Source organism: Canis lupus, chromosome 34 (genome assembly GCF_003254725.2).
Source record: "Canis lupus dingo isolate Sandy chromosome 34, ASM325472v2, whole genome shotgun sequence".
Lineage (NCBI taxonomy): Eukaryota > Metazoa > Chordata > Mammalia > Carnivora > Canidae > Canis > Canis lupus.
In genome coordinates, this window is record NC_064276.1 from 688874 (window position 1) to 709423 (window position 20550).

Here is a 20550-nt window from a genome sequence, read left to right on the forward strand (position 1 = left end):
TCCTGAAGCCAGAAGCAGATTTCGACATTTAAACAAGTTCCAAACAAGCGGGCGCGGCTGACGCCAGGAGGGACGCGGGGCTGAGCCCTAAGAGAGCTGCGGGGCAACAGCGAGGGGCGCTCGCGGGCCCGGACTCGGCTGCGGCTCCGCGGGTCGGCGCCTCCGGGGGGCGGGGCGGGGCGGGGCGGGGCGGGGCGGGGCCCGGCGGAGCGTGCCTGGTCGCCATGGCAACGGCCGGAGCCGCAGACCGCGGCGGGAGCGCACGCCTCCAGGAGCCGGGAGCGGCGCGGCGCGGCCGGCGGGGCCCGTCTCCCGCGGCGGAGCAGGAGCGCGGCGCCATGGAACCGCGGGTAGGCTGCGCCCCGGCCCCACGGCCGCCGCCCCCGGGCCCCGGAGCTCCGTGCTGCGCCCGCCCGGTGCGCGCGGTGCTGGGGCGGCGGCCTCGGGCTCGGGCTCGGGCTCGGGCTCGCGCTCCGGCTCCGGAAGCGCCTTCGGGGGCTCGTGGGGCTGCAGTGTCGGGCCTTCGGTCTGCAGCTTTCCTCGCGGGCGACGTGGCGGTGCCCCGCGGGGCGCGCACGGCTGCAGGAGCGCGGTCCCCGCAGCGGCCCGACGCCGGGCCGCGACCTGCTCACGCCCCCCCCCCCCCCGCCTGTGGCTGTGCGGAGGCCGCCCGCGGGCCCGCGGAGCGCCGGAGCAGCCCCCCGTCCCCGGCGAGCCTCGGACCCAGCCCGGGCCGGCACACGGCCGGGGCGCGGAGGCGGCCTTGGGTCAAGTCTGTTGGCCGGTACCGGCTCTCAATGGCCTTGGGTTTGGACGAAAGCGAAAGCTCAGTTCCCCTGCGGGGCGGGGAGGGGGCGGCGAGGGGGCGGGGAGGGGGCAGGGAGGCCTCCCCCCCCCCCCCCCGCGGAACGCCCCGGGAGGTGCGCGGAAAAAAGCGCCTTTGACGTGTATTTGCCTTGTGCACAGCAGGTGAGAAAGGGCTGGAGGCACACGTGCGTTTAAATCAGCTTCTGCTTCACACCAGCTCTGCGCCCTCTCCCTCAAATGAGTGTTGTGGACTGAAGGAAACCCTGGTACTTGGTTTTGCATTTACCTTCAAGGGAGGTTGTGTTCTTGTGCATTTTTCATTTGCACTGTCTGTAGCTCTGTAAGTAGAGGGATCTGTTATGTTAATCATAAAACATGCACTCTCATCAATAAAATGCATCATGATGAACGTAAATATACACTTGTTTAATTAAGAACAATGTATGTAGTTTATGTGAATAATGCTTTAACGTTTTCCTCCTCTCTGTCGATATTTACCTTACTCAGAATTTACGGTTTTATTCTTGTGAGTATCTTGTTATGGTACTCATATTAGTGTTCTTATTTTTATATGATTTATATGTCACAAGTATCTGGAATTTCCAATGTATCTATTTTGTATTTCATTAAGACAAATTCTCATTAGTTCTTTTTAGTCTTTTTAGCGACTTTCCCTCCATTTTCTGTAAAAGACCCTGAAATGACATAGCATTGCTATATGTAATATTGATAAACCAATGACTTTTTTTGCGTCTTAATTAAAAAAAAAAATCCGTGTTAGGGCAGCCCCGGTGGCACAGCGGCTTAGCGCCGCCTGCAGCCCAGGGCGTGATCCTGGAGATCGTGGATCGGGTCCCACCTCGGGCTCCCGGCATGGGGCCTGCTTCTCCCTCTGCCTGTGTCTCTGCCTCTCATTCTCTCTGTGTTTCTATGAATAAATAGATAAAATCTTTAAAAAAAAAAAAACACGTGTTATATAATCTTAAATTTATCAAGTTTTATTCTCTCAAGATGTAAAATATAGCTATTAACCTTATCTCATGTTCTTATAACATTATTTTCCATAGCAAACACACATATGATAAATACATAAATACTTACACATTTAAGTATTAATCACTGTATATTTAAATATATAAAATTACACATTTTTTTTTAAATGAGATTTTCTTTTTTTTAAATTTTTATTTATTTATGATAGTCACAGAGAGAGAGAGAGGCAGAGACACAGGCAGAGGGAGAAGCAGGCTCCATGCACCGGGAGCCCGACGTGGGATTCGATCCCGGGTCCCCAGGATCGCGCCCTGGGCCAAAGGCAGGCGCCAAACCGCTGCGCCACCCAGGGATCCTAAAATTACACATTTTAATAAAATCTATATTGTTAATTATAAGTTATAGATATTTATATGAATTATGTAGTTAGAAAAAATTATAGGGAATTAATGCCCTTTACACATTTACACAACTTTCTTCTCCTGAGACAAACTTAGCATTCCTTTGGTAAATATTCGTTTTCAGTGCACACACCAGTTGCCCTGTAAACACCACTTTGCAGCTGGTGCTCTCCCCACCAGCTGAGTGAGCTGCCTGGATTTTATGTAAATTGGAAATGGAAGGTGGTAAATGAGCATGCCCAGATCCACATGAAGAGCAGCAAGAATGAAACAAATGTGTAGTTCTGTTGGGTCCTAAACACTCTTCTTAATCCTCTTCAAGGCAGCTTGTTGCCCTAAGCCCAGGCTGACGTGGAAAGGATTGTAGCAGCCATAATAATTCACCATGGAAGCTGCAAATACGGTTTCTGTGGAAAAATGGAGGCAAGGTAACATGGAGGCAAGGTCTAAGGCATACAAATGGTTACATCTGCAAAATGTGACCTCTAAGGAACCTGCAACTCCTGGGGGAATGCAGGGGTCCCTTGCTTTTCGTCCAGGTAAGAGCATGTGTGACGCTAACATCAGCGGTAGAAAAAGGCTGCTAGGAGTATGGCTATTTCGAGGAATTGGTTCCCCCTGCATAGGGAATGCTGGGTGGAAGTTTACCTGTTACATTTTCTCCTGTTGTCATGCTAAGCTCTTTCCTGGCACTGAGCTCTGTGGCTATTTATTTATACCTCTCTGCTGTTTGCATTTGGCTTTACTCTTTGTAGCCTGCCTTTTAACAAACAGACAAAAAAAAAAAAAAAAAAGGCTAGAACAACTGATTACTTATTACTTTATGAATAAAAACCAGTAGTTTCAACTCAAGAGTAGATGGCCTCCTGAGGTGCTTCTGGTTTCCCCGGCTGTGGAGTTATTCTCTTGCCAGGAGACTAGTGTTCAAGACAGTGTGTGGCTGGATTTGTCCTCTTGTCTCAGGGACAGGCCCACCCCATTGCCAGCTCCCGTGTGGGGTTTGATGGCCTGGAATCTTCTGAACATTCACTACACAACCAATGACATTTTTTCCCTTTTCTTGTGAGGACCAAGTGGGATGAGCAAATTGTGACCGTTGCCTGCTGCTTTTTTAGTAACTTCCAGTGAGCTTGGTACGTCTGTGAGGCAGGAGGTGGATTATAACCTATGAGAAAGGAAAGTGGACATATGATACTTCTCAGATTCCTGGAAGGAATCTGTCCAAAAGGCTGTGCTATTTTAATAAGTTGGTTTAGAAAAAGACCTGCCATTGTACCTGCTTTGGATGGAGTAATAGAATTAGGACTGGATTCCCATGGGCCAACATTTCTGCCTACAAGGAGGTAATAGGTAGAGTCAGAATGTCTTTCTGTTTGGAGGCAGCTTCCAGGTAGGACCAACAGGGCTTGGCTGGGGGGATGTGGGCAAAGACCTCTGTGTCTACTCCCATGGAAGTGGTTGTAGGCTTCCTTGAAATGCTTGGACATTGAGGAAAGTAAAATCTTATTCGTGGAGGATTGATTACTGTGTGGGCCACTTCTGAACATTGTTTAGCCTGTCTGGGGTAAAGAATAGAAGGTGTGAAGCATTGGTGTCCTGAAATGTCCTTGTTATGGTTCATTACAAAGGAACACGGGAAAGCCTTGCTCAGAGGAAGCAGTCATCACTGGCTCTGGCAGTGTTCTCCAAAAGAGGGTCATTAGGTGGGATGAACTGTGCTGGGAACTGGGGAAACGTCAGGGAACAAGCAGACCAGAGTCCTCACCTGTGTGTGAAGCTGATAGCCTGGTGGGGGAGACAGTGTGAGAGGGCACACAAAGGGGCCAGCGAGAGGTGGGAGAGGTCAGGAGGACAGAGCTCTCCAGCCAGAGGAAATGGCCTGCGAAGACCAGAGCCCCATGGCCAATGTGGAGAGGAGGCCAGTGTGGAAGGAGGCGGGGGGCAATGCTGGATTGGTGGCTGAGGGACTGGGGAGGGCCCTGGTGATCATCACTGACAGAGAAGAAAGTAAGTTCTTCTGATTTACCTGCTGTAAGTTCTCTGTGTTTACAGTTTAGTGAAAAGGCAGCAACGTAACAGGCAAGGCAGGTTTGGGTAAGTATCACAGCAGAAGTGCTTCCTAGGAGCTGGGCTTATCGTCCTCCTAAAATTCCTATGTTGAAGCCCTAGCCCCCAGTACCTCTGAATGTATTTGGAAACACAGCTTTTTAAAAAGGTAATTAAGGTCAAATGAGGTCGAATATGTGAGCCCTTATTCAATATGATCAGTATCCTTGTAAGAAGGGCACATTAAGACCCACAGACACAGAAAGACCTCAGGAGGACATGGTGAGGAGGCAGCCGTCCACAAGCTAAGGGGAGAGGCCCCCGAAGGAACCAGACCTGCTGACAGCTTGATCTTGGGCTTTTAGACTCTGTAACTGTGAGAAAATCAATTTCTGTTAAGCCTCCCCGCCTGGGGTATTTTATTATGGTAGCCTGAGCATATGTGGATGGTGCTAAACTTACTATTTTCCATAGTGAACACACATAAGATAAATACATAAATACTTACACATTTAAATATTAGTCACTGTATATTTAAATGTATAAAATTACACATTTTAATAAAATTATCCCCATACACAAATTATCTCAAATTGCACAAATTATCTCAGTGAATCCCAGGGACAGCGTGGCGAGGTAGGTGCTGTCATCATCTTCACCTGAACAGATGAGAAAATGGATGCTGCAGCACAACCACCTCCCTGGGAAGGCGGCGTGCCACATGCACCGCGCACCCTACACAAGTTACGGTGAAGACCTGCTAGCACCGGATGCATGCAGTGGCCCTGGTGGGACAGCACGGGGGCATCAGTGGGGGGCGGAACTGGCCTCCAGTGGCCACTCGGAGCCGAGTCTAATGACAGTCGTTGGACTGGGAGCTCCGTGGAATGTGGTCGGTGTCGCCACGTCCACCCCGGTTCACTGCCACCTGGGTGGGGGACGGCCGCTGCTGCAGACCAAGGGTGGATGTGACCCGAGCAGCTTCCCACGTGAGCTGAGGAAGCCGTGAGCTAGCCGAGCGGGCAGAAGAAGTGCTGCAGGCGACGAGCGCTCCAGCAGGCGGACAGACCAGGGGAGCCGCAGTCTTGGAGCAAAGGGGCCGAGCCGGGGGCGCTCTCAGACGAGGCCATCCCTCTCCCGCCAGGGGACGGCCTCTTTCACATGGAGGCTTGTAAGTGGAGGAGGCTGTCGGCAGACCTGCAGACCCGCGGTGGCTTTGTTAGCAATGCTGCTGACGGGTAGGATAGCTTTGTCTCCCGTGTCATGCAGGCTTTGATCATGGGGTGACACTGAGTCTGGGCTAGGTGGCTCTTCCATCTGCAATGGGTGAGGAGTCATCTTACAGCAGGATTTTCCTCTTTTGTCTGTTTTCCATGGCACCACAGACTGTTCCGTGGAAGTGTCTTGTAGTCATGATTGAAAAGGTCTTATTTCTTCAGCGTATCCTGCATTTTCGGCTAGGACAGAGTCGAGGATGGTACTTTGCCAGGAAGGCCGGCGTAGATCATGAGTGGTCTCTGGCAGCGGAATTCCTTTTCAGGTTGGAAATTGTCTTTGGGGGGAAACGGACTCCGCTAAGTCACTAGAGAGGGAAATGGGGCCGAGGGCAAAGCCAGAACAACCCAGGAAAGTGGCTTATGCAAGTCCGGGGTCTGGCTGCGCTGGGGGGCGAGGGGTGGAGGGGCTTCAGGAGCCCCGGAGCGAAGGCTGGGGTGCCTTGGATGCCTTGGGAGACGGATGGGGGCTCCCTGCCACACCCCTGGAGAGGCTGCCGCATGCAGGAGCCACCATGGGCTGGTGCTGTATGACCGCCCCACCCCTGCCGCCCTGGGGGAAGAAGCTCAGAGCACAGGTGATCCTGGGCCCTTCAGCCTCCTGGGGACCTGCTGAAGTCTTGGGGTGGGCCCAGAATGGGTGCTCCGGCCAGCCTCACCTTGACCTCCAGAGGCCAATGCCTCCCTGCTGGCTGACTCCTGAGTCCCTCATTGCAGGCCTCGTGGCAGTGAATTAGTGAAGCTGATTCCAGAACTATCCACGAAGCAGACCTTTTTATTGCCATACTCGTGCTTTTCAAGCTTTTGTCTGTGGATGGACTATACTTATGCTCTTAGGCTATTAGGGGAAACACAGGTCTATGTGTAGCTTGATGCTGAGTTTAGACGATTGAGAATGTTTAACTGAAGGGTCTTTTCATGAGACCAAATTCTATGTAATGTGCATTCTGTTACCTTTTCAGTTAACAAGAGAGGGGGTGAAATATTTGATTTTCTTTTTGCTGAGAAAATTGATCTCAGAACCCTTAGGTATTTAGTGCCCTTTTCCCAGGCTTGTGTAGATTTGAAAACTTAATAGTGAGAAATCCTTCCCAGTCAGTTCATTTACCTTTTATTTTTTTCTTTTTTCTTTTTTTTAATTTTTATTTATTTATGATAGTCACACAGAGAGAAAGAGAGAGAGGCAGAGACACAGGCAGAGGGAGAAGCAGGCTCCATGCACCGGGAGCCCGACGTGGGACTCGATCCTGGGTCTCCAGGATCACGCGTGGGCCAAAGGCAGGCGCTAAACCGCTGCGCCACCCAGGGATCCCAATTTTATTTTTTTTTCTAAAGATTTGATTTATTTATTCATGAGAGACACAGAGGGAAAGAGGCAGAGACACAGGCAGAGGGAGAAGCAGGCTCCCCATAGGGAGCCTGACGCAGGACTCGATCCTGGGACTCCAGGGTCACGCTCTGGGCTGAAGGCAGGTGCCCAACCGCTGAGCCACCCGGGCTGCCCTCATTTACCTTTTAAAATATGCTCTACCTGCTTAAAGAGAAAATTTAGAGTAATCCACAGTGTATTTAACTTGTTTTCAACCATGTGGCAGCATCTGCATCATGATTACATTTGTTCATCGACTTCATAATGACTTAGGGACCTAATTTTATCTTTCTTAGAATCTTAGATTCTCCATTTTAAAGCTAAGCCTGTGTAGACAAGCACCTCTAAGGAAGCAGGTGGGCGCACATGGCGTGCTCGTTGATGATGTTAACCAAACCCTGTGTTTGTGACTTCCCGTTGCTCCTTTGTTGGCTTATATATGCTTCCAGAGTGTTAATGAATAACAAAAATAGATTTCTACTTCTCAAAAAAGAGCTTTGGTGTTTCTGGGATAATGAAGGCATCTGAAGAAGCAACTGGGTCACCGCCTAACGGTGCCTGTGGTGGTGGTTGGTTTCGTAGGGGACTCATAATATGTCTTCCCCCTGGGAGTTGTGATTATGTCTTAGTGACTGTGTGAGAAATCATGTCCAGTGATCTGATGCTTTAAATCTTATTAAAAGCTTTAAAAACGGCTAATAATATACTCTTGCCTTTTTGATCTCCTCTTAGTATTGGGAAATCACATTAGATGAGAGTATATACCAATAGCCTTGCAGTTTTCATTAAGGAGGTACTGCTCCATTACAAGGGAATCCCTTGGATATAAAAATGAATTATTGCAGTGGAATTTCTTAAACATAGACTTTTAAAGTCGAGTTTTTGGGCCACTGGCACCAAGGTGATATGAAACAGGGCCTAGCACATCACTAGTAAATTGGTAAGTGCAAAGAAATAGGTTAAGATTTTTATGCATTTCTGTTAAAGGCTAAAGAGCAAAGATTGGTTGCAAGTGATCTGTTAAAACAGTGATACAATAATTCTGAAAAGACATCATGGGCTTTCCTTCCTTCTCACTCTCTCGCTGTTCTCTGAACTTTTTTTTCTTTTAAGATCTCAAAAAAAATTATTAATTTGAGAGAGAGAGAGAGAACACAAGCAGGGGGGAGGGAGAAGCAGACTCCCCACTGAGCAGGGGAGGCCTTACATGGAGCTTGGTCCCAGGACCCCGAGATCATGATCTGAGCCAAAGGCAGACGCTCAGCCGCTGAGCCACCCAGGTGCCCCCTTCTCTGAATTTCTTAAATGTGCTATGTGTAGTGTTGTGAATAATCTGGGAATCTGGTTGGGGACTGAGGGCCATCGTGGGATTAGTATGCCTATGGGGGAGAGGATGAGGATAACCAGCCATCTTTGGTACAGAGCATCGGGATTTGAAGAATTCCAAGTCCTTGAGAGCAGCTCAGTGGAGCTCAGCAATTCTTGTGCTGTGCCTGCAGCTCAAGTGGCAGCCACCACCCAGCCAGTCTCTGGATGCCCACCAGACACACCCTTCATTCTCCAGAGGAGTCGAGAGCTCTTTTTAACAAGACCTGCCATTTGCAGTGACATGAACAATATATTTTAAAATACTGTCATCTTTTCTTCTCCTCCTCCTCCTCCTCCTCCTCCTCCTCCTCCTTCTTCTTCTTCTTCCTCCTCCTCCTCCTCCTCCTCCCCCTCCCCCTCCCCCTCCCCCTCCTCCTCCTCCTTCTTCTTCTTTTTAATAAAACAGTTTAATCCTTGACTATTTAGAAGTACCTGTTTCCTGGAAGGCAGTGAGCAGATGAGCTGAGAGGACCATGTGAACTTTTTGTGTAGTTTGTGTCATGACCTCGCTGCTTTTTGGGGTTGGGTCATCATCTCCTAGAATTAAACCTCCTAAATTAAAGCTGTGTACTGGAGGATCTTGCAGTGAAGTGACAGATTTTGCTTCCTGCTTGTTTCATATGACACCCAAACTCCTTTACAAAAATTCCGTCCAGGGCATGTTTCTGAGACAAAGATGCAGGCATCACTTTTGCAGATGGGGATTTTTTTTTTTTAATTTATTTTTTATTGGTGTTCACTTTACTAACATACAGAATAACCCCCAGTGCCCGTCACCCATTCACTCCCACCCCCCGCCCTCCTCCCCTTCCACCACCCCTAGTTCGTTTCCCAGAGTTAGGAGTCTTTACGTTCTGTCTCCCTTTCTGATATTTCCCACACATTTCTTCTCCCTTCCCTTATATTCCCTTTCCTATTATTTATATTCCCCAAATGAATGAGAACATATAATGTTTGTCCTTCTCCGACTGACTTACTTCACTCAGCATAATACCCTCCAGTTCCATCCACATTGAAGCAAATGGTATTTGTCGTTTCTAATGGCTGAGGAATATTCCATTGTATACATAGACCACATCTTTATCCATTCATCTTTCGATGGACACCGAGGCTCCTTCCACAGTTTGGCTATTGTGGACATTGCTGCTATAAACATCGGGGTGCAGGTGTCCCGGCGTTTTATTGCATTTGTATCTTTGGGGTAAATCCCCAACAGTGCAATTGCTGGAGATGGGGATTTTTGCCTGCAGTCTGTGCTCAGGGATGGAGGACGTAAAGAAGTCCTTCTCCTCCTGTATTTAGGGCTCATGGGTTTCCACCTGTGTTTGCACCTTCCTCAGCAGGGAACTCCTGCACTGGACAGGCGAAGAGCTGCCCTGTCACCCCTGCTGCCCTCTGTTGCAGGCTTCTTTCTGGCACTCTCCCCGCCTTGGCCCTGGAACCCCCTGCCACGCAGCCTGGGGTCCCAGGGAAGGAGTCAGGACTCCACTGCGTCCCCTCCTCCCTCTGGGCGAGTGCAGCAGCCCCTCTGCTGGAGGACTGGTGTGTGCCGCTGACACCCAGACTTGGTTCACTCTCAGCCCTGGGTCTTGAAGAAGATTGACTTAGAGTGCCAGCTGGCTACTGTTTAAGGTTTGTCATACTTTCAGCTGGGCATGACACCTTTTCCATTTTTTTTTTAAACATAATTTGGTTTTCTTTTCGTCAAAAAACCCAATAATGACATTCACGCAAGTCAGGTTGAGGCATGCTCTAGAAAGACACAGTCCAGACTTGTAGGGTAGAGATGGAAATCCAGCCCCTAGACACCTACTGTGCTCTGAGAGGGGGCAGCTGGTGCCAAGTAACGGGGTGGGGGGGTGGGATGGGGAGCCTCTTAAGACATTTCCAAGCCCGACTTGGGACATGATCCCTGGACTCTGGGATCCTGACCTGAGCCAGGGGCAGAGGCTCAACCACTGAGCCACCCAGGCACCCCTAAACTTTGTTTAAACAAATGCATATTATTCCCTGTGGCACACAGTTTCTTCCTGTCTGCCTTCCCTCTCTACCTCTCTTCTTTTCTTCATTCCTTCCTTTCTTTGCTTCCTTTCATTTTCATGATGCTTTTTATTTACTTTTCTCTTGTTTAATTAGTTAAAAACAAAGAATCTGAAGCCAGAGTTCCTGGGTCTGTATCCTGGCCGTACTGTTCATTAGCTGTATGACCTTGAGTAGATAACTTGACCTCTCTGTGCTTCAGTGTTTTAATCTATAAAAAAAGGGGGATAGTAATAGTAAATACTTCATACTCATGTTGTGAGGATTGAGTTGATATTTATAGAGTGCTTAGAACAGAGCACAATAAAGAGTAACACTAATAATAATAAACAACAGAAGTAAACTCAGGACATATGGATAAAAGTGACATAAAAAATAATATGGGGCATCCCCGGTGGCGCGGGGGTTTAGCGCCGCCTGCAGCCCAGGGCTGATCCTGGAGACCGTGGATCGAGTCCCACGTCGGGCTCCCTGCATGGAGCCTGCTTCTCCCTCTGCCTGTGTCTCTGCCTCTCTCTCTCTCTCTCTCTCTGTGTGTCTCTATGAATAAATAAATAAAATCTTAAAAAAAATAATATGTAGGCCTACTTTTCAGTTAGAAATAATCACTACCAATAGTCATCTCCCCATGTATATGTACATGTAATTCATTTTTATTTATTTATTTTAAGAATCATTTACTTTTAAAAAAGATTTTATTTTTAAGTAATCTCTGCAGCCAACATGGGGCTTGAACTCCTTACCCTGAAATCAAGAGTCACATGTTCCACTGACTGAGCCAGCCAGGCGCCCTGTAATTTATTTTTATTTTGAAAATTTTTTTAATGAACATTGACTTATACTTTTGTTTTCCATTTTATGACAATCATAAACATGTTTCACCTTCATCAAAATTCTTCTTTAATGTGATTTTTATTTTATTTATTTAAAAATATTTTGTGTATTTATTCATGAGAGACACAGAGGGAGAAGGAGGCTCCCTGTGGGGAGCCTAATGTGGGACTCGATCCCAGGACCCTGAGATCACGCCCTGAGCCAAAGGCAGATGCTCAACCACTGAGCCACCCGGTGCCGCTTTGAAAGGATTTTAAAAAAAGTGATCTCTACACCCAATAGGGGGCTTGAACTCATGACCCCAAGATCAAGAGTCACCTGCTCTACCAACTGAGCCAGCCAGGCGCTTGAACACTAGTTTTAGTGGCTGCCTGGAATTCCATTGTACAACTCTATAGCAAATTACTGTATGAATTTCTTATTGTGAAGCTATAAAGGGTTTTGTTCTAAGTATGTGTGACAGAACAGTCATAAAGAAGTGAGTATGTATATACTCGTGTGCACACGTATATGGTTACACAGTGCCCCCGTGCTTCTCCCGCCCTGCACACAGCACCCCTCCACTCTTGGCTCTTTCCACCTGCCTGGCTCTCCTCCAGCGGCCCACTCAGTAGACGACCATCATTTCTGCCCCGGCTTCATTTGTAAAATGCTATTTATTCTAGGGGAAGTTTTAGCTCATAATACCTTGTTTAAATGGCAAACACACAAACTCCTCCAATTGAGGTAAAACAGAACCAAAGACCTCATCAAACATCTAATAAAAAATGCCTCTTTCACAAATAGGAAGCCGAAGAGCAGTAGTAACAAACACATTGCTGATGGACAAGGAAAACAATTCTCTGATTTAATTTAAGCAATTTTCAACTTTTAAAATTTAGAGATTCTGTAAGTTCTCAGGTTATTGCGAGTCCATTTCAGTTTGTCAAAATAGCAGATTCTTACCAAGCAGAGGAGCGGAGCCAACCTTGGAGTGAGTCTTGGCCAGGATCGGGAAGCCCGCCGACGGCTGAAGCTCGCCACCTACTGGCTGCCCAGGGGGTGGCGGCCTTGGCCCTCTGGGTTTCGGTTTCCCGGGGACGGTTTGCTGGGTGGCCGCGTTGTCCTCTCGCAGGCGACAGGAGTCCTTTGAGGAGTCCCGCTGAAGCCTCTGGCTACATTCTCTCACCTTGAGAGAATGCATTAAGCTTCATACGTGTGATGGGCTCTACTTTCCTCTCGTGTGAGAAATGGGTTGGTGACTTGGTCCTAGAACGGCCCTGGTAGGGGATCGACTGTGTCTGCTGTTCAGTTACTGTGTGTCCTGGCACGTCGTCAGTTTCCCAGATCACTAGCCAGATTTGTTTTGTGATCTCTGCCATATTCAGCTTCTGGGTTTGCCATAGACCTCATTTCAGACAAGGACGTCTTGCAATGAGGTCCCTGAAGAGCGGCGCCCGGGGCATGCGGTTGTGTTCCTCGCTTACTCAGAGCGCAGTGCCGGGGAGCAAGAGTGAAGCAGGAGCAGCGTGAGGTTGGGAAGGAGGGAGAGTCCGCGTGAGGCTGTGTTCCTGAGCTGGCGGCTTCCCGGAGCCGGCCGGCGGGACTGTGGGCCACGAGGCCTGGGGAGCCTAGGACAGTCCAGTGCAGGGAAGCCAGGGCGCATTTGTCTCCTGCCTCACTGTCCCACTAGTGCACGTTTGCTTCGCTGGCTCGCATCACCTTGCTCTTCTGGTCGTGCGTCATGGCAGCCGAGCGGGCTCCAGGTGTCTGGAGGTGAGAGGCATGTAGCCTGGGCACCCAACAGCAGCTGTTGTGGGGCAGTGTGCAGGAGCACGTGCTCAGTGCCCATTAGAGGGGGATGCAGCAGTGACAGTTGGGACGGAACAGGTGGCCTGGGGCCCCAGGGACACGGGAGGCTGGGGGACGAGAGCTGGTGTGTGAAAATGTGGGACTCCACCATCCTGCTTAGCGTGTTTGCTCCAGATTCTGCTCCCAGGAGCCTGTTGAGGAGCTGAATAAATATTGGTTATGGATTTTAATATGATTTCTTGTAAATGCTTCCTGTAGGATTTCTGCAGGATTCTTTTGGTTGCAAGAAACCTATATCCACTGCAGCAGGAAAAGCGAACGGGCCAGGGTCGGGTCTGGGAATCACCACGTGGGTGGTGATGGTGCTGGACCTGAGGAAGGTGCCAGAATCAGGACTGTCAGGTGACCTGACTCTGTTCTCTGCACACGCAGGTGTTCGCTTCACTCTTTTTCCTTTCTTACTGAGGACTGGCTTTGTTTGCATCCTTGGCCCACCTGCCTGTAGGCAGAAGAAGCCCACCCGTGGTTTGTGAGCTCTCACGTTTATAGCCACCCAAGGGACAGATTCTGTGTTAGCTCTGATTCTGAATTCCAGGGAGGAAATCGCTCTAGCTGTTTGGTTTTCTCCTCTGATCCAACGAACTCTCTCGGGTAGAGGGGCCAGGCCATTCCTGAAGTGACTCTCAGTGAGCTGGAGGCGATGGGAGACTACTGGTAATCTCCTGGAGGCAGGAGGTAGTGACTGTGTTCTGGGGGGCTGATACATTAAGCCATACATGATTTTCCACCCCTGGGCTGCTGGGATGCTCAGAATGGACATACGTGTTCCTTCCAACATTCATTCCCTCATTGCCCCACCTCCCCCAGGAGACAAGTTGAAAGCTGTGTTCAGCTTTTGCCCCCAGTGGGGATGTCTGTGGGTCTCCTGGTGGTGGTCATTCCAGTGTGGCCGTGATCCAGGCTAAGGGAGTGTCTCTATAGCTGGGGACTAAGTGCTGAATTATTAGTTATCCTCAAGTCACCTCATGCAGCATGGGGCAAGGTGGGGTACAGGGATGCTGAAACGCAAATGACCATTCACAAAACTCTGGAAGTAGTGGAAGCATCGATGAAGTCACTGTGGACTGGGCACTGGTCCAGAGCCCTGTGGACGGGTGGAGTGATGGGCTGGCGGGGCTGGGATTCTCGTGGCATCCTGTTGCTGACTGGCTGGTGCTTGGTCTGATTCCACCAGACTCTGCCCACAGAAAGGCAGCCCCTCCTTCAGGGCTCCTCTGGGCAGTTCCCTGTTAGGTGTAAGGTGTAGACGCTGTACAGCTTTAACAGGTGACTAAATGTCCTACGGCTGCTATAACAAACAACCACAAACTTGGTGGCGTAAAACAACACAAATTTATTATCTGTCTGTAGGTTGAAAATCTGATACGGGTTCCACTGGGCTCAAATTGGGGCTGCATTCCTTTCCAGAGGCACTAGGGGAGACGGCACCCCACCTTTCCAGCTTCTAGAGGCTGCTCACGTTCTTGGTTCCCGGCCCTTTGAGCAGCAACACTGAGCCTCTGACCATTCTTCTTGAGTCCCGTCTCCTTCTCTGACTCCCTCTTCTGCCTCTGTTGTCCACTTTTAAGGACGCTTTTTTCCTTTTTTGTATTTTTTTTATTGGAGTTCAATTTGTCAACATATAGCACATCACCCAGTGCTCATCCTGTCAAGTACCCCCCCTCAGTGCCTATCACCCAGTCACCCCAACCCCCCACCCACCTCCCCTTCCACCACCCTTTGTTCGTTTCCCAGAGTTAGAGGAGTCTCTCATGGTTTGTCTCCCTCTCTGATATTTCCCACTCATTTTCTCTCCTTTTGCCTTTAATCCCCTTCACTATTTTTTATATTCCTAAGGGCCCTTGTGATTTCACTGAGCTCACCTATATGATCCAGGATACTCTTATTTTTTCTTTCTCTCTTTTTAAATGTATCTTATTTTAATTCAATTAGTAACATATAGTGTATTATTAGTTTCAGAGGTAAAATTTAGTGATTCATCAATTGGGTATAACGCCCAGTGCTCATCATGTCAGATGCCCTCCTTCATGTCCGTCACCCAATTACCCCGTCCCTCCACGAACCTCCCCTCCATCAGCCCTCAGTTTCTTCCCTGTGATTAAGAGTTTCTTATGGTTTGTCTCCCTCTCTGATTTCATGTTATTTTATTCTTCCCTTCCTTCCCCAATTATCTTTTTTTTTTAAATATTTTATTTGACAGGCAGCAAAAAAGCACAAGCAGGGGGAGCAGCAGGCAGAGGGAGAGGGAGAAGCAGGCTCCCCGCTGAGCAGGGAGCCCCACGCAGGGCTCGATCCCAGGACCCCGGGATCATGATCCGAGCTGGAGGCAGACTAAGCCCCCTAGGCAACCCTGATCTTCTGTTTTGTTTCTTATATTCCACATATGAGTAAGATCATATGATAATTGTCTTTCTCGGATTGACTTATTTCACTCAGCAGAATACCCTCCAATAGCCAAACTACGGAAAAAGTCCAGATGTCCATCGACAGATGAATGGATGAAGATGTGTGTGTGTGTGTGTGTGTGTGTGCACGCGTGCGCACGCATACACTCTCCCTAAAGTCAGCAATTAGTGACCTTAATTCCATCTGCATGGAAATCGCTTTGCCACGTATGCTAACACGCTCGCAGATTCCAGGGTTAAGGTGTGGGCATCCCTGGAGGGCTGTGATGTGCATGCTCCAACAGGTATTTTCTCTTGGTGCCAGCACTTGGGTCTGACAATTGTTTGAGGGATTGAGCAAGAGGCAGGCATGGAGTGGTTCTGGTGTTCCAGCTTCCATAAAACTTGAGGTGATGGACCCCCTTGCTTCTAACAGAGCAGGCGATAATGGCCACACCTCCATCAGTCCTACAGGAGGCCCGGATATCCTGTTCATTCCCCAGGCACAGAGGTTCTTTCTCTAAGTATCATCAGGGATCCCTGAGGAGCGAGGGGGGCTCAACTTGTTTCAGGGGGTCCTTGGAACATGGTCAAACTAATTCTAAGACATCTTGTATGTGGAGTTGCTTTCCAGTGGCTCTGTGACATGTGGCAGTGTCGTTGCTCTGATGGCTGTTGGAACATGTGCTGGAATTTTCTTGTTTTCAACACGTTTCAATTTTGATTTTGAATGAAGGAAATATCAATAGACATGAAGCACATGCACACAGGCTTGGGGTTCTTGATAATTTTTAAGTGTAAGGGGTTCCTGGGACATAGAAGTTTGGGAACCATGGCCCCAGCCATGGTTACAACTTCAGCCTTCAAGTCTGGAAGGGAAGCAGCAGTTGGAGTGTCACTACGCATAAGCTCTGTTGATGAGGAATCCACTCACGGAAGGTGTCTTGGCCGTCTTTGGGAATGGGGGGCCAGGTCTGCCCCCTCAGCCCTGACGTGGGACTGTGCTGGGGGGCTGTAGCAGCCGTAACTGGGAGTCAGCGTCCTGGGTCCTTGTAGAGCGGCGCTGACTCATGGCTTTGCAGCAGGCTTGAGAATCTGTATTTATTTCAAGTGCCCGCCAGGTTTGGGAATGATTTCCTAACTTGCCAGATGTGCCCTTTGTGGAAAATGAGGATATGGAGGTGGTTTACCACACCTAAACTCTGAGCAGGTTGGGGTGGGACAAGGTGGAGAGAGAGAAGCTAGAGGGGACCAATTTGGGAGGGAGGGGCTGACAAAGAATTGCCCCGATGGTCTCCTTCGCTCAGAAGTCTTGGAAGATCAGACGCTGTCAGGCTGATGAAGGGGAAAATACTCACTTGTGGTTTCCGAAGAAGGGATGGGCAATGGGCTGTCCGTCCGCTGGGTAAGGGAAGCCTCCCTTTGGTGGGGAGGCGGCGGGGGTGCCCCTTCGGGGGGAGGCCCCTTGGGGGGGGTTGGCAGGGGGTAGGCCCCTTCTGGGGGGAGGCAGGGGCCCCTTGGGTGGGAGGCCCCTTGGGGAGGCTTGGCAGAGGGGAGGCCCCTTCTCGGGGGAGGCAGCGAGGAAGGCTCCTTCTGGGAGGTGGGGGAGGCCCTTTGGGGGGGAGGCCCCTTTGGGGGTGGGGGGCAAGGCCGGGGGGGAAGGCCCCTTCCGGGGGGAGGCAGGTGGGGGAAGCCCCTTGGGGCGGAGGCCCCTTTGGGGGTGGGGGGCAAGGCCGGGGGGGAAGGCCCCTTCCGGGGGGAGGCAGGTGGGGGAGGCCCCTTGGTGGGGAGGCCCCTTTGGGGGTGGGGGGCAAGGCCGGGGGGGGAGTCCCTTTCCGGGGGGAGGCAGGTGGGGGAGGCCCCTTGGGGGGGAGGCCCTTTTGGGGGTGGGGGGCAAGGCCGGGGGCGGGAGTCCCTTTCCGGGGGGAGGCAGGTGGGGGAGGCCCCTTGGTGGGGAGGCCCCTTTGGGGGTGGGGGGCAAGGCCGGGGGGGGAGTCCCTTTCCGGGGGGAGGCAGGTGGGGGAGGCCCCTTGGGGGGGAGGCCCTTTTGGGGGTGGGGGGCAAGGCCGGGGGGGGGAGTCCCTTTCCGGGGGGAGGCAGGTGGGGAAGGCCCCTTGGTGGGGAGGCCCCTTTGGGGGTGGGGGGCAAGGCCGGGGGGGGAGTCCCTTTCCGGGGGGAGGCAGGTGGGGGAGGCCCCTTGGGGCGGAGGCCCCTTTGGGGGTGGGGGGCAAGGCCGGGGGGGAGTCCCTTTCCGGGGGGAGGCAGGTGGGGGAGGCCCCTTGGGGGGGAGGCCCCTTTGGGGGTGGGGGGCAAGGCCGGGGGGGGAGTCCCTTTCCGGGGGGAGGCAGGTGGGGGAGGCCCCTTGGGGGGGAGGCCCCTTTGGAGGTGGGGGGCAAGGCCGGGGGGTGAGTCCCTTTCCGGGGGGAGGCAGGTGGGGGAGGCCCCTTGCGGGGGAGGCCCCTTTGGGGGTGGGGGGCAAGGCCGGGGGGGAGGCCCCTTCCGGGGGGAGGCAGGTGGGGGAGGCCCCTTGGGGGGTGGGGAGGCGGCAGCCTCGTGGAGGACGGGGCGGTGGGAGAGGGGGCCGCGCGGTCCCTTCCCGTGCCCTGTGAGCAGAGCAGGAGCACGCGCAGGTGCGCAGGCGCGTGTCCCCACCCGCAGGCGTGAAGGGGCAGTGGGGAGGAGGCCGGGACGGGCCTGTACCGAAGCCCGTGCACGCGGAGGCCCGAGAGCCGGGAGGCCCGGCCTCAGCCACGCAGGGAGGCGCCGGCGGCGGGAGCAGGGCGCCGAGCCCAGGCGTGTCCGCGTCGTCGGGCGGGCCCCGCGGTGCTTGCGGATGGCCCCGGCCCGCTCCCCCTGCCTCGGCGGTGGGGACGCGGGCGCTGTCAGCCGCTCCTGGCACTGCCGACAAGGCCAGCGGAGCCGGGGCCGGGGGCCTGTTACTGGCTGGAGGGGTCAGGAGTGGCCTCACTGGTAAGGGGCGCTTGAGCAGAGTCCTGAAGGATACCTGGCAAGCTGCGCCCCGGAATAGGAACATCCGTGCAAAGGTCCTGTGGCCTGGGTGTCACTGTCCTGTTGGTGGAGCAGCGGCGGGAGGTCGTGTGCCTGGAGAGCAGCTCGCCGAGGGGGGGGCGCAGGAGGTGGAGTGGGAGGGTTGGAGAGGCCGTGGGGGCCCCGGTAGGATGAGCACGTCCCGACCTCCACTTGGAGGGGGCAGGCGACGCCGGGCGGGGGGCTCGTGCCGTGGGGCCGGGGGGCGGGGGGACGCCGCGGCTGGAGCAGAGCCGCCGGGTTCGCCGGCCGGAGGCCCCGCGGATGGGCACGGGCTGCGCTCGACACGGGCAGGGCGGAGGGCAGCGCTGCGGCGGGCGTGAGCGGCGGCGGGAGAGGGCTGCCCCGGGCTCCGGCGTCTGGGGCCGCGCGGCCCAGGCGAGCACGTCGACAGCCCACAGCCGTGTCGCGTCGAGGGCGGCGGCGGCGGGCGCGGTGCGCGTGCGCGAGGGGGCAGTGGCGGCGGGCGCGGTGCGCGTGCGCGTGCGCGAGGGGGTGGCGGGGGCGGGCGTGGCGCGCATGCGCGAAGGGGGGCGGCGGCGCTCACCCGGCTTCGGGACGCCCAGCCCCCGGCCTGCCGCCGCCTCCGCTCGGGGCCGCCTGCAGCGAGCGCGTGCGGCCCACGTGGATGAACCGCGCGAGCGCGTGCGGCCCTGATGAAGAGAGCGGGAAGAAGGGGACGGAGCTGGGGGTGCCGCACCCCGCAGCTTGGTGCAGGGCCCGGATGGCGGGGCGGCGGCGGAGGGCTTCCGGGAGGGCAGCTGCTGGCGGCGCGGGCGCGGGCTGGGGCCGTGGGGCCGTGGAGCCGCGGGGCCGGGCGGCGCCGGGAGGACGGAGGGTGCGCGCGACGACCCGGGCCCCGGCGGTGGCGGCCGGGCGCAGTGGCCGGCGCGCGGGTCGGGGGCGCGGTCCGGGGCAGCCGCAGGTGGAGCCCGGGGCGGTGGCGAGCGGCGGCCGGAGCCGCTCGGGGCGCCCGGCGCGGGGGTGACTCGCCCCACTCGGAAGCTGCTGTTTAATCGTTGACCTTGGGTGAGAAACGCCTTCGCGGCGACCCCAGACTCGTGCCGCATCAAATCCCTGGCCTCTGTGCCTCGGCAAGTCGGCGTCCGAAGCCCACTGTGCTCGCGCCGCCGGGAGCTGCGGGTGCCTGTGCCGAGGCCACTGCTCCCCGGTGCCTGGAACCCCGCGAGTCCGGGGGGGGCGCTGGGCTCAGCGGCGTTCCCCGGGCTCTTGGCCTTGCGCTCATCCGCCCCGGCTCCCCGTGAGGTTCTGTGCAGGCTCCTCCGTACGCTGAAATAACGGAACGAGAAGAAATCCCCCTAAAACCCGTATGTGATTCGGCTCTTCGTGAATCGCCCTCCTTGAGAAATTGCCCATCTTGTCTCAAACGTCCAAATGCCATGTGTTTGAGCCCCATTTGGGTTGAGCTGAGCTGGGGATATCCAAGTGGGAGCTGAGGAGGCTGTGCCGTTGCCAGTGAGCCTGGGGGCAAGACTGGGGGGGGGGACGGATGGAGCCCGAGCTGGGTGTGGGAGCCTGCGGTGACCCTGGAGCCGCCTGCAGGGGAGAGTGCGGCAGCAGAAGGAAGGCACTTTGAGAAACGTTTCTATGGGTCATGAGTCGGATGGATCCCCTTTAATGTTCTTGCGCATATGCAGGCAGTCATTAGATTTTTTTCTACTATTGAAATGTAATGGCTTACAATGTTATATTACTTTTAGGTGTTCAATAAATAGATTTTTTTTGAAGCCGCTTTTGCGTTGCCCTGATACTTTGTATGTAGGTAGGACTCCGTAGGGAGACTGAGGCATGTGGATTCTAGCCTCTTTTTTTTTTTTTTTTAAAGATTTCTTTATTTGGGAGATGCAGAGAGAGACACAATGAGTGAGGGGAGGGACAGAGGGAGCAAATCTTTCAAGCAGTCTTTGCCAAGTGTAGAGCCCACTGTGGGGCTCGATCCCATGACCCATGAGATTATGACTTGAGATGAAACCAAGAGTCGGACACTCAACAGACTGAGCCACCCAGGCACCCCTGGTTTCCTACTTTTTCAATAGATTTACAAGTATCTACATGACTATGTGTGGTAGAAAAGTAAGAAGGCCTTGCAGTCAGACAAACCATCACATTCTAGC

General features: G+C 53.2%; 1 protein-coding gene across 1 annotated transcript in view; it reads left to right on the forward strand.

Annotated features, from left to right (window-relative positions):
• Positions 1 to 245: 245 nt before the first annotated feature.
• Positions 246 to 20550, forward strand: part of DNAH5 (dynein axonemal heavy chain 5) — a 303601-nt gene continuing 283296 nt past the window's right edge. Inside the window, exon 1 of the mRNA XM_035710321.2 lies at positions 246 to 350. Within this exon, the coding sequence (XP_035566214.1) occupies positions 339 to 350 (12 nt within the window). The 5' untranslated portion in view covers positions 246 to 338. The remainder of the gene's footprint in view (positions 351 to 20550) is intronic.